This window comes from Pangasianodon hypophthalmus, chromosome 7 (assembly GCF_027358585.1).
Source record: "Pangasianodon hypophthalmus isolate fPanHyp1 chromosome 7, fPanHyp1.pri, whole genome shotgun sequence".
Lineage (NCBI taxonomy): Eukaryota > Metazoa > Chordata > Actinopteri > Siluriformes > Pangasiidae > Pangasianodon > Pangasianodon hypophthalmus.
In genome coordinates this window covers 22,078,813-22,093,267 of record NC_069716.1, presented here as the reverse complement: position 1 = coordinate 22,093,267, position 14,455 = coordinate 22,078,813, and the positions used below count along the sequence as shown (strand labels likewise).

Sequence of the window (14,455 nt, the reverse complement as noted above, 5' to 3'; positions counted from 1 at the left end):
TGTTCTACATACTCTACATGTTCACACCTCCCCTCTCCATCACCTGTCGCTGTGAGGTGAGTCCCGCAGAGAGTCGAATGAGTCTCCGTACTGCAGGGGGCTCCGTGCAGGCTCAGAATAGCCACAGTGCGCCGCATGCCGAGCCATACATGCTGGACTGCTGCATTTACTGGTGCCCACTGAGGACGAGAGTGCCCCCGAGTGGCAGTCCAAGTTCATGCTGTCTGACCTCTCCATACTCCATGTCCTCTCCTCATGCCTGTGGGATTCAGGATATTTTAATATTGGGGTAATTCAAGAGAAGGCTTAGAGATATGTGTGTGAGTTTGTGAAAGCAAAGATAAAAGGGAAGATACAGTAGAACCCCAAAGTAATTGTTTAGTTTTAAGAGAAATTGTAATTTATCTAGATATCCTGTTTGTAAACAGTTTAGCTAATCTCTAAATCTGTCGCAATGCCATACATTTCATTCAAATGGCAAAATGTATGCTCGTAATAATGCCAGTATTAAATAAATACTCCAGCAGTTCTTTTTAACCGAATCTCCAAATCTGTATAAGTTTTCATTTCAAGTATAGGACTACTTTTTCAGATAGAGGAATTTGTGGCTATGTATTATATAGCTGTGTGACTCTGATTATGCATAAATATCACAAAACCGTGGAGAAGGTATATTTAATCAGAATTAATTTTTTTGAAAATTGGTTATATAAAAGTGACATAAATATTTTGGTATGACTTTAGCTTATGTCTGCTTTATTCTAAAGCCTTATACATTTACAGACAAAATGTAACAGACGTCTGTTATAAGTGAGTTTTTAGGAAATGGTGTTTCTGTTGTTTTCTCAGTTCAGGGAAACGTGTTGGAATTATTCTGTGTCTGTGGTACTCATACAGATGCAACAAAGGCATTGAATAGAGATGAGCTGTGAAACACTGTAGTATTTCCTTGAGTGCTGATTTCTCTTAATGACATAATTAAACACCTGTTACTGATGCAGTTATCTATGCTCACCATCTTCACATATATTCATGTAAAAATAATTCAACCTTGTTTGAGAAATAGTTTTACGCAGTTGTTTTAGTTTTCATAATTGATGGAAAAGCTTCTTAGCAGTGGACTTTATGAGCTTCCTGTAGATAGAGAAAAGATGGTGAGGAGACAGATGGTGAAGTTGTGATGTGGGTGGATATATGTATGAGGTGTGTATGAGGTACCTGCAGAATGGATAAATAGGGAGATAGATAGCTACAGTTTGATAGGCAGGGTCTATACCGGTGACTGGAAGCGTGGGTGGCAGTAGAGGAGTGGTGGGACCGTGAGGACATCCGGCTGCCCGAGAAGTTGCCTGATGTCTCTGTTCCATGTCGTATCACTCGCTCGGTGGCTGGGGCATTCTTAGAGATATACTGCAACACAGACAGATGTAAGATGATATATGGGTTGTTTTTTTTTTACATAAGAGTTTTAGGTGCTATAGCTTCATAAAGAACATACGCACTGTGTATGACTATAAAAAATTCACATATACACACATAACTAGGAGTCAAATTCCTTATTTTATCTATAACAGAAGGACAAAGCAAACTCAGGTGGTAGTGATAAAAGAAAAGAAGGACTGGGACAATAGAGGAAAGATTGGAAGGTTGAATCTGATTAGTGTGAGACACTAATTACAATCATTATAATATTTATAATTTATAATTATCATTATAATATCCCTGGCCAAACTGTACACATTTTTCAGAATCTTATAAGACAAAAATCTTCTGATTTTTTTTTTTTGCTTTTGTTATGTGAAAACTCCATGTTATTTTTTTGAACACCCACTTTTCAAGGTCAATCAAATCCTGATGGATAAAACGGAAACCAAGCCATACATTATTACCTGCCTGAATATTCTATTTTGCTTGAAGGTTTGTGACTTTATATTTGTGGCTGTCTCTTATGTGGAGGATGACACACATTCATTCAATGCAGTATCTGCAATCATCTTAAATGAGTTTTGAGTTTTAACATGATTATGATTAATCAACATGTAGACCACCAAAGTACCATCAATGCTGCACCTTAAGTAAAGTGGTTTTAGGAAAATATGACTATAGTGCACTTTTGCAAGGTAACGTAAGTTGCCTGAGGTTTTGTAGTATGTGATGATATACATGAGATTAAGTGGAACAATTTGCATCCAATTTAAAGATTTGATGGAATGATTCACACTCACATCGACCATAGGGATCTCCTCTGGACCAGGACCAGGCCCTGGGTGGTTGGGTCCATTGGCCAGCATACGATTGGGGTGTTCTACACACATGTTCTGGTGCAGATGGCTTTGCATCTTCTTCCTCTGTTTCCTGCAGAGATATTATTCCTGCTGTTTCACACATAAAACTCAGCATTTTTTTTTTTCAGAACATTGTTTTGGAGCATTTCTTCATCCATAAACCAGTATCACAAAAAAGATCTAAAGAGGGCTACATTGTCAGAGCAGACAAGTAGAAGAATATGTGATTTGTCATATTCTTTCCATTTATGTTCATTAATATTTACTGAATGCAACTTTTGCAGAGGCTTCAGTAAAGTTTCATACTTTAAGATGCTCATAGAGAGTCTTACAGTTGAGGTTATCAAAATGAGGTCCTTGACAAAAAGCCATGTTATTGTTATTTTTTAAATGATGTTACAGTGGTAGACAACACTATCTACTATCTAACTACCGCTAAAGCTGTTGTAGTATAATTTAAAACTCAATAATTTAAAAATAAATATAAAAAATGTCAACTTAAATCTGTGATTTTTTTCTAAAATGAGGAAAATTGCTGTTAATATGTTTGTATCTACATTTTAGCACAATGTAAGTGCTTTTAGTTCTGTGGGTGAAAAGATCAGGAATAAAAAGCTCTAATAGCTCCAATAAATATGATAACAGGATTATATTCATAAAATTGCTGTGGCCATAAGGTCTGCGGAATTTTTCACAATCCAAAATCTTTCCAACATTACATTTTAGTTGGCTCCATATAGTGGAATATCACAGATCATGTTTTACAGATAGTCCACCTCTGTGTGCCTTAGTTAACAAAACTACTTTGAAATTAAGACTAAGCTTAGTCAATATCCAGACAATCAAGTACAAAAGTTATACCGAGTTCAGTTTTCCAGAAGTAGGAGCACCACTTTTGTGAGTGCAGAGCTTTTTTCTCTGGACTTACTTGGTTTTGCAGTATGCAACGACACACACGATGCCAACCACCAGCAGAGCCACGCAAATGCCAGTTATTGTCAGTACCCGCTTTTGATACAGTTCTTCTGCCTCTGAATAAGTGAGAAAAACAAACACACACACAGATACACACACAAACACACACACACACTCTGAATCAGTGGCAGACATGCCATAGAACCCTTTAGTTTGATCCGATTACCCTAAACTGATTACTCTGTATATGATTTCTTCAGAATAAATAATAATTGAACAATTTATACTTTTGGAATATACAAGAACTGATTTATCAAGCAGTATGCCTTGTGACTTAACGATCAAATAGTACAGCAAATAGACACTGATCGATGACAAACAGCTCTATGAACTCATTGGGACCTCAGGGTGATCTTATAACCATGCTATTAGAAAATACCATTTTAAAACTCTATGGCAGGTTCTTGCATTTTCAGAGCCGATTATGCTAAAGCAGTCTAAAAGTTCTCAGATCCCTGTGTAATGGCAGTAAATCTGCCAAACTTAGAAAACAATAACATTGCAATTTCTCTGGGAAGTGTTCATAAACGGAGGACTCTGCCTCTCCTGCAGTCCCAATAATACATTGGGCTACAGACATCATTAGTGAAAGATAAATGGAAGATAAAGCAGTGTAAGCTTTAATTTTTTTTCACAGTACATGCCTGTAAAGTAGGGTTAAAACACACAAACAGCATTTTTTAAATAATGCACAGGGAGAGGGTTGTTCATAAAACTGTGTTGTGCTGTATCAAACTGACTAATGCAGGTAAACCTAGTTTAAGTCTTAATATATTCTATATGGTCAGATAGTTATGTCCTCTATATGACCCCGAAGTGCAATTTCTAGCATCTGACATTCCTAAGCAAAAAGTGGCTTTATGAAGACCCTCTACAAAGGTGCAGCGAAGACATTTTTTTTTTTTTGTTCTGGCGTTAAACCTGAGGCCCCAGAGGGCTGGCGATGACCACAATGACAAAGGAGAACACACAGAACATGGAGAGGGAGAACAAGAGAGAGGACAAGAGCTCTGAGAAGAAGGAAGTGACCAACAGCAGGGAAGTGAGGGGGGGGTGAGTGTGAAAAAAGGAGAAGAGATGATGTGGGGGGACGCGGTGCCCAGGTCAAATGTTGAAACTTCATCTGATATCGCATTGCATGCTTGTTACAGGAAGCGAATAATACAGAGAAATAAAAGTTAATACTACTCAGGAAGCTTGTTAATATCTAAATATCTATCATACTCATTTGTCATTTATTTAGTTGTTAGTCTACTTCATGTTATTAATGGCCCATAATAAAAACCTTCTACTTTTGGCTACATTAATCTGTCAAATTTTTGTGGATAATTCCAAGTCTTGTAGCAGACAGTGGTAAGAGTAGAGATGATGTTTTCACTATCAGATGTGTACTTTATGTTAACAATAGATTTAAAAAAAATCTGTATTTTACTTAAGCTCTTACTATAAATCTGCATAAATGGACATACTACAGTACTTTATATGTATTTGCATAATACAATTTACTGTGCTTAAAATGACGTTGTCTTCATCAGTACTTCAATGGATCGTTGCAGGTATTTTGATATGGCACAGAGAAAGGAGACTGATGTGACCTTATATACGCCTTAAAACTAAGAGTCAAACAAATAATAGTTCCATACCCATAATTTCAATTCCAAGATGCTCTGCCAATGCAGAAAGTTGACAATGTAAAGAAAGAAAAAAAAGAAAAAACAGGTTTCAGATAAAGATGTCCACTTGTTCAGATCGATGGGTCAAAAATGCTAAAGTATTATGTTTCTGTTTGCTTCAAGACACTGACGTGAAGGGGTGTAAGTTCCAGTAACAGACAGACAATGCAGACATACTGTGGCCAACTCCATTTTCCCCATAAAAAAACAAATTATTATAATATTTAAGTGCACAGATGCATGCAGACACACAGACAGGCACAAAAATTACGGTTATATTTACTAAATTCCTGGAGTTTTAGTAAACGTATAAGAAAATAGAATAAAATATAAATGAAATCAGATATTTTTTTTTTTAAAAAAAAGGAAAGAAAAGAACTGCTACTGTCTAACACAAAAAGACATAGTTGAGTACAGATGAGTGAAGACATGGAGAATATGGCTTCAATTCATTTATAGGTAAACAATAAAATGGGTATGTTTATTTACAGCATTTACTTACTATACTCAAAATGCTACTCAACTTGACTAGCACTCTTATTTCCAATGTGGAGGTTTCAAATAGCATGATAGCATGCAATATTCTTTTGATTAGCTATGGACGGGTTTAACCAGTGAGTGTTATAAATCAGATATGCTGGTTGTTAAAGGTTAGAGGTCATGCATCATGCCTTTGGCCTCATAACACACAACACATTACACCATTCCCATGTTAATAAGATTAGCTTTCATATAGATTCTCAAAATCTCATGTCACTCGTTTTTCTCTGTATCACTTAATAACGAAAAATATTTGTGCTATATCAATCAACTCCAGACAAATTCCTTCTGATTAACAAAATGAAGTCTTCCAAATGTGACGCGAAAAGAGAAAATGCTGCCGTATAAAGCATGGTACAAATGTGTCATTTGGCTCTCTCTCCTACTGTGCTACAGTTTAAGGATCTTTCACAATAAATTTTAATAAATGAAAAAAGTAAACCTCTCACTTGGCTTCAGTTCTCATCTCATCTCATCTGCATTTTAGATGTACCTGATGAGTCAAATCAACAAAACAACAGAATGGAGACACAGTAAGGAGTGAAAAGACACGGAGAAACACAAAGTCATCGTGCATTCACCTCATACGCAGCATGCAGCTTGTAAGCAGACAGTCGGACAGACAGGCACACAGACAGACAGACAGACAGACAGACAGACAGACAGGAAGAAGAAATGGACATACTGTAGAAACTGGCCATAACGGAGGTTTGACAGCGATCACCATTATAGTCATTTGGACACCTGATGGAGGGAAAACAAACCCACAAAAGGGAGAAGGAGGGAACAAGAGGAAGGGAGGAGGAGAGGAAAGGAGAATAGAGGAGGCAGGGGAGAGGACCAGACACATAACGGGCAGGGGGAGAGGAGAGGAGAAAGGGAGTAGAGAAAGAGAGAGAGTGAGAAAGGGAGCAGAGAAACACCAAATTAGAACAACAAGAGCACAGCCCGCAGGCAAAGTAGTTCTGCTTGATGATGTGAAGATCACTGTGGGATTTAAAGAAAGACCTGTGGAGGGAGTCTGGGAGTGGGAAGACTCATTTTAGTCCATGTCAATAAACACATTTTCAGAAGGGCAGGTGTCACAGTAGTGGCTCAGATTGTCCTTGTTTGACCATTCAGAAATCTCATGAGCTTCTAGACTGTTCCATGCTGCAGTTTCAGTCTGGCCCAGCTTCAAGTGTGCAAGTTTATCACAGCATTACTTTCTTTCCTTCTTAAATTACCCCAGAACACGTGATTTAATCCATCAAAAATAAACTCAGAACATTTCTACACATATAAGCTCATAAAAAAATGCCAAGATCCATGAATATTTATACACACACCATGTCCTCTTTCCATCTAAGCCCAGCCCCTTTCCCTCACTTGCCTGTTTATGCTGTGCTGAGGCTACATTTGGGAAATACAACTGCTTGTCTTAACCTCGGGCTGTCTCGGAGTCCAAAGAAGAAACACTGCTTCACCAAAAGTATCAGTTCTGAGGTATCAGAACACTAAGATCACTTATTGGTTTTACTGACATTGCTTGTTGCTACTCTTCAAATGTACTGTGTTTTACTGCACTGTGGAGAGGCCATGAAAAGTTTATTTTATTCATGCTCTTAATTTATGTAAATTTTACTTCTCAAATGAATTTTTTCATTCATTTGTGCTTGAGCAAATCACTAGCCAGCTAGTTATCTACTAGTAAGCTAGTTTGCAACTGTCAAAAATTTCTGAATAACTGAATATGAATTTGCATTGCCATATTCACATATCTGAATATTAATTTGCATTGCCATATTAACATATCTGAATATGAATTTGCATTGCCATATTCACATATCTGAATATTAATTTGCACTGCCATTTTAACAGTAGCCAAACCGCTTAAAATATTCCATAACTACCACAATTGTCTTCATTATTAATATTAGCTAATTTGACTAGCTATCTTAGAATGCTGGTCTTGTAGCTAAAAGTTTTCAGTTACCAGATTACTATTGTTCAGTTATCAGCTTTTAAGAGGTTTAGGATCACAAGCACATACATAGCACTATCCAAATCAGTTTTTAACAAAAGACTCAGATACTCTCCATTTTAAATTGAATTTAGTGCCCAAACTATATAATTCAAATCAGGCATCCAAGAGGTCTTACCCATCTGGAAAAAAAAATTATCTATCTATCTATCTATCTATCTTTCTCTCTCTCTCTCTCTCTCTCTCTCTCTCTCTCTCTCTCTATATATATATATATATATATATATATATATATATATATATATATAGGTTTTTAAAACCATTTAATGTCCTCTTAACAGTGGTTTGGTCCAATAAGATCCAATAGATCCAACAGATTTTAAAGAATCTTGCTCAGCGCATTTTCGGCAGTATTGATGGTCTAAACTGCAGAGGTGTCAGAAAATATGGTGTGTTTTTTTGTTTTAAAAAGGAATGCAATCTGAGGAAAGGGTCACACTGATGTAACATGGTTCACCAATATACTAGACTTAGCCTTCCTCATAAACTTCCAATTATGCAGTCTGCATTTAAGCCAGAAGCCAGTATAACTTTAATATGATAAAGATGTCAGAATATGTTTTAGAGGAAAATAAATTCCCTAAAAGCTGTGCAATGATGCCAAAAAGCCTCTGCTTTTTGGGAGCTTCTACAATTTATGTACTGTGAGTTTCTAAAAGCACAGAATTCCCCCCCATTCTTTCATTCTTCAGAATTTACTGCAGAGGTCAATGGGACTGCTGCATTTAATTTGGCTCCGGCGTTGCTGACGCACATACGCACATGGATGATAGTGCTTGTGGTTGGTTATTCACATGCACACATTTTCAAAGGTAAACTTTTAGGGTGACCCTCTCAGAATTACCACTGCATTGCACAAAAAGAATAAAGGTCATCTAGAGAATAGGCACCTATGCAAGCCTATGCAAACCATTCTCCAAGCCATGAAGCATATATATCAAATCAGAATATTGCTCTTCTTAAATACATTCATTAAGCCTAAGAGCCCTGACCAGTCTAACTGCCTATGCAGTGAATAAGGAATATTGATTCTACAGTAGAGTTAATGCGGGGCTTTCCCACAGAGACCCTGCACTTAATCACAGACCACAATAAGAGAGGATGCATCGTAAATCTGAGCCGTCTGCTCCGACATGGCCACTAAAGGCAGAGCGCTGTATCACCTTCAGCTCACTTCCCGGCAGGGGTGACTGGAAGAAATAGGGGGTAGCAGAGAACATTGCAGACCATTCGTCTGTTTTCTTCCCTTCTTTTCTCTCGTCCAGATGGGGTAGCTGATTTCAGAGTGTCTTCTATTCTATCTCCCTCTTGAGGCCTGAAATGCAGCACTGGGCTCTATTGAACTCAGCAGTGTGTGTCTGAAGTGTCTTAAGCGCCTCTCTGAGAACACAGATATTGTCAGTGTTCCTAGCAGACCCTGAACGCTATGAGGAGAGGAAAAAGTGTCTATTTTAAGCATCATGAAACTTCATGGTATTTTTTGGTGAACTCCCAGGGCACCCAGACATGAATGAGAGGGTCATAAAATAATAACGTAAAATAAAATAGAATAATAAAATATCCTGAAAACGGTTGCTTGTATTCCTTGAGGCTGTGAAAATATGAAGGAAATTTACTTGAAATAATGACACGTTACTCATGGAATCAAATCATCACTGGTTTCATGTCCAAACAGAATAACCAAATGTCATCACACATAACACTCGAGTTGACTGATCTGTGCAACAGTGAATCACCAAAGAGAGAGAGGAGGAGAAAAACACTCAAATACAACAAAAGAAGTGTTGGGAATCTTTGACTCATACAAAGTAAGTGAGTTATATTAGAAAGCAATAATCAAAGGATACCTGATCATTATGCGAGTTGTAAAATTAGATCAAATCTTTTGATTAACTACACTACCTGTCAAAATCTAGGGACAGATTTTTTTTTTTTTTTAAATAAATGACCAATTTCTCTTTTGGTTTGCGATAATATATTAAATACCTTGTAACTAGGTTTATTATAAATATATGTGTCAGCAACTAAAAACAAATAAAGAAGCAGCCTGTAATCTTTAGAGCCTCTGCCAATTACAGGGCAAATGGCCGTTACCTTTCTACAACTGACTCTGTTTAAACTTTGGGTGTGTTCAAACGGCTTTCAACACTGGAAGGCGTACACACAACTGGTGAAGTTGCTATAATCATGAGAACACTGTTGCAAGACAACTGGGAAAAATATACTCTGAACCTAAATGACTTGGAATATTATATTGCTTACAATTTAGCTAGGTAGCATGTAGCAAGTCTTTTCTATTAACAGAATGAAAATGGTAATGAGATAAAACTGTTGGGCGTGTCAACATTTTAGAGGCTTTGGTACAACAAACGCTAACTTTCATAGGCTTTGCCATTTTAAGAAACAATCTGCGAGCTCAGAGCTTTCAAATTTTTTTCAACTTCCAAAGCATTAAATGCCACATAATTGAGCCAGTTATAAGGAATCATCTTGCAAGCACAGTGAACTGTGCTGTTTGAAAACAGAATAAGCACACCTCAAAGGTGTGCAGATAATTTCAGTACCTGAACAATGTAAACTGAAGCCTGAAACTAACCTTGTCCATTGCCTGGCACTTTTGCAAATCCTGTTTTTTTTAAAGTGTCCTTGAAATTATAATTATTATTATAATATATTATTATTATATATAATTATTACACGTATTCTTTCAAAAAACTGCGACTTTATATTATATGATCATCAAACACCTCCTTTCCTTCATAAGACCAGTCAGTGTTTGTTTCTAGGCATTCTTTTGAGATACTCTGCTGTGCCTCCTACAGGACTTCTCAGAGGTTTGTGAAGCTGCCTGGACACCATTCTCAAACTGTTTAATCTGACTCGTCCCAGAGCAGATTGATTGGGTTAAGGTCGGGAGACTGGACAGGCCATTCTATTACGCACAGCACTGACTCCTTTCTCAAAAAAAGCTGGTCTCTTGTACAGCTTTGTGTTTGGCATCACTGAAACTCAACATCACTAAAAAAATTGAAAAAGGCAAGTTACCCTCAAACTTTTGACAGGTAGTCTAAGTAAAAACTACTTATTTTAACAACAAATTAACAATTATAGAAGCTATAAAAACATATGACGCCAATATAAGGAGGCTGATTGAGTAGAATCTGGCGCTTTAGGGTGGGTGTGACTTACTTGCAGGACAGCTGGTTTATACCGTGTATGAAATAACAGTCACCACCATTGACACAGTATGCCTTTTCCGTCTCATTGCACTTTCTGGCATGGCTGGAGCCCGGAGACAGCGTGGTAGTTACTGTGGAGAAACACATATATAATTATCAGCATGTGTGGTAATCAGTTGTGAAACAGGATGGTACTGCTCTCACTGAGTAATGAAGATGAAGGAGTGAGTCACCACAAGCCCAAAAGCAAAAAACGACAAAGATATCCTTGCCAGAGGCATGTCGAACAATTCATAACTCAGCTAGTTTGATCAAAAAATGGTGTTAAGAGTTTTGTAATTATTCTGTATATCTTTCATATGACATATGGCACCGTATTTCATAATACAATTATTCAAAAATCACAATCAAACATTTTTTCCTACAATATGGCTTCAGGACAGAAAGATACACACACACACACACACACACACACAGCCCACTACAGTATATCATGACCATGCCGCAGACTGAGCTCCGCACACTGCCAAGTCATTCCAGGGCTGCCTGGCCATCAGGTCAGGGATGCCACAGAATACCGGCACACTGTATAGCTTCAAGCTGAGTAGTTTGGACGTGAGGAAATCACGTGTGGTTGAGGTATTGCCATTGCTTGGGAAAGCCACATATCACAATTACAGGGCTCTAATTTCATGCAATTCTATCTTAATGGAATAATACTGGCATATTGCTAATTCAGTTGGGCATAAGCCAATTTTTTTTTTTTTACCTTTTTTCACGCAGTTGCTTTTTTGTGGTCAGAAATGAATGCGCCTGCACTGATAAGAGTGGACCAGTGCAAATGAAAGTGCACCATTCGAAATCTGAGATTTTCAAACTGACTTTAGGCCAAAATTTGAACATTTCCCTCTGTTGGGAAGTCCATCTTAACAAGAGCAATACACAAATTCAGGTGAAGTCCTACTACTTCACACAATACTAACTAAATACAATAGACTAATATTTTATATTTAACAAATAAGAACAAACATCTCAGATGTGGCTACTAAGCATGAATTAGTTCATGCGCCATTAAGAATCATATCATTCGTAGAATCGATAATATGTCTAACAAAACTAATTAAATACCAAACTTGCCAGATTTATTGCCATTGTAGTGACAAATAATTATCCATTATAAACATTATGTGATGGTTAAACACCCACAAAATTGCACTAGAAAGACATAAAGCATTAAGTTAAATATTGTATATCAGCCATTATTTTTACCACCAAAATATTGCTGTAAAATCTATACCTATTATCAAAAGTAATTAATGACACTCTGCTTTTTTTTTTTTTAAACAATTAGAACTCAACGCCATTTGGCATGCCTTCTAGTCTAGTCTAGTTCTTGTTACTAATTTATATGCCCCAATACTCTCAAAAAATATACTTCAAACAGAAGAAAGCAATTGAAGAAAAAACTATTTCAGACATTTGACCTTGCTGTGACCTTGACCCTGTTTGGATCAATGATAATGATAATGACAATGATAATTCCATATAGATAATACAAACATTCAAACATTTGTCTTTGAGATATTGCACTAACAAGAATCTCGGATGGATGTACGGACAGACAGGCGGACACATGGACAACCTGAAAACATAGTGGCAGTGGCATAACAAAAGGAGCTGCAACGCACCTATCAACAACTCTTGATACAGTAAAACATTAATATTAACCAACTCCTTTTTACCGTCACTCCAATCTTGCCAAGCCACCCCCTGCACTAAGGGTCACTAAAATACCAAGAATCTGTCTGTCACAGCTACATGCGCTAACACATGCTGCAATCTTATGACTAATTGCTGTGCCATGATCATAAAAAAGGCACTAAATCTCTATTTAGCCATGAAGACAAATGGAGGATTATAGACAGAAACATCCTCAGTACTTCAGTGGGACACTGAGATGCACTAATTTTGGAGTGTTAAGGAACATCCCCTACAGAGGAGAGCTAATTAACCAAGCAAGGTGCTGAGACACAGGACACCACAGAGCCCAAAACAAAAAAAACATGATATGGCAGACTTATCAAATTACCAATGAGAAATACTGAAGCAAGGAACCAGTCATCAAGACTACAAACACTCAAAAAACATCAAGGCCAGTAATAAGAAATGTTTATGGGTCAATAATATACCAGCAGACCAAGAACAAACGTGAAGTACACAGGACAGGAGATGGACTTTATACAGTATCTCATACAATAAAAGTAGTCACATCTGAGACCTTTGCTTATGAACAAGATTTTCCCATTCAATCCATCAACAGACCACCTAGAATGTGTAAACATAAGTAGGATATCAAGTAGCATTACAGTCTAAAAATTTTTCCCCCTAATCTAATCATTCCTTTTAGCCAAGTCAAAATTTTGTTTAAGAGTTTTTAGGATGGCAACGTTTGCTAACAATTCCTAAAACTTAGTTTACCTCAGTATGTGTAAATGGCAGGAGCTGCTGGTAGAAGCTTCTTGTTTTTGGCATCCACATCAGTTTACTTACTTACTTACTTACTTACTTTAATGTTAACAAATGTCTTAAAGCAAATTATTTTGGACTTTTGTGGAACCAGATCAACAGCATCACCAATGACCATAAGAAAAATACACATGAGGGAATGAAGAAGCGAGGCTGATTTCTTTCTAGCCCAGTCTGTAGATTCATGCAGCCTATCAGTGACAGTTGTGTCAGATGATTACACACAGTGAAACGCCCCTAGATTTAATATCTATTTGGACTGATATTTTTCAGCCAAGTTCACTGACAAATCTGTAACACATCATGAGCAATGACTGAGTAGGTGCATGTGAAATCCAATTGCAGGCCTAATGAAAACGAACAATGTAGATTACTTACTCTATCATGCATTTTTTACAAAGTGCCTTTGAAGAAGAAACTAAAAGTAGTTAGACTAAGCACACATTGTCCAATCATATATCATAATAGTTTGCCCCATTTCATTCTCATTACGCCATTGACAAGACCTTGTGATGTAATGCATTTCTCAACCCTGTTTGATTGTCAAGCTTTTGATAGATATTGGATTTTTTTTTGCTTTCCCATCTAATATCATGACATCACTGTATGTATGTAATATTAATTAGCTAACGAAGTCTGGGCCCAACATGGCCCACTGACTTACCCTGAGTATAATTACAAAAATAAATAAATAAATAAAAAAATACACAGGATTCACATCTAGAAAGTACCTGACTTTATGAGTTCACAAGTCCTAATGGCCTGATTTCCCAAAGTTACTAGCATGTCCTAATTCTGTAGGCAAGAAGCAAGCAATAATGACCAAGTATGCTAGGATGCAGTAATGGTTCTACTGAAATATGCAGTTTATAAGCAGGTTTAGTATCTGCTATAGTAGCTCTGGTCCTATGTTGAGCTAATTAGCTCAGATAGCTGTATGCTTTTTGGAGGCAAAATTGTGTTTAAAACAATGTCCAAAGTCATGGAAGTTAAAGTGTATTGTGCTGAAATTGCATAGGTTATCTGTAACAGTGTTTAGGATGTAGCATGATATACAGTATCTGTTTGGATTTTGTGTGAGAGTGAGGGAAAGAAGATTTAAAAAAGCTGAAAGTACATTAATGTAATCTGAATACTTTAGTATTACATTTTTTTTTTGTATCATTTTTTACTTGCTAAAAAACATTTTCAATTTCTGAGGTTTTTTTTCAGAATGTTCATACAGTTAGCAGAACGGCAGTGTTTTGTGCAGAC

At 36.9% G+C, this 14,455-nt stretch overlaps 1 protein-coding gene across 2 annotated transcripts in view; it reads right to left on the bottom strand.

Moving 5' to 3' along the window:
• nrg2b (neuregulin 2b) overlaps positions 1-14,455 on the bottom strand; it is a 59,036-nt gene that overhangs the window by 3,516 nt on the left and 41,065 nt on the right. Inside the window, exons 4-10 of one of the 2 annotated variants that reach the window (XM_026918298.3) lie at positions 10,686-10,806; positions 6,159-6,217; positions 4,904-4,927; positions 3,214-3,316; positions 2,226-2,355; positions 1,277-1,410; positions 44-259 (exon numbers count right to left, since the gene is read on the bottom strand). In XM_026918298.3, the coding sequence (XP_026774099.1) occupies positions 44-259; positions 1,277-1,410; positions 2,226-2,355; positions 3,214-3,316; positions 4,904-4,927; positions 6,159-6,217; positions 10,686-10,806 (787 nt within the window). The remainder of the gene's footprint in view (positions 1-43; positions 260-1,276; positions 1,411-2,225; positions 2,356-3,213; positions 3,317-4,903; positions 4,928-6,158; positions 6,218-10,685; positions 10,807-14,455) is intronic. The other variant, XM_026918299.3, reaches the window with a different exon arrangement.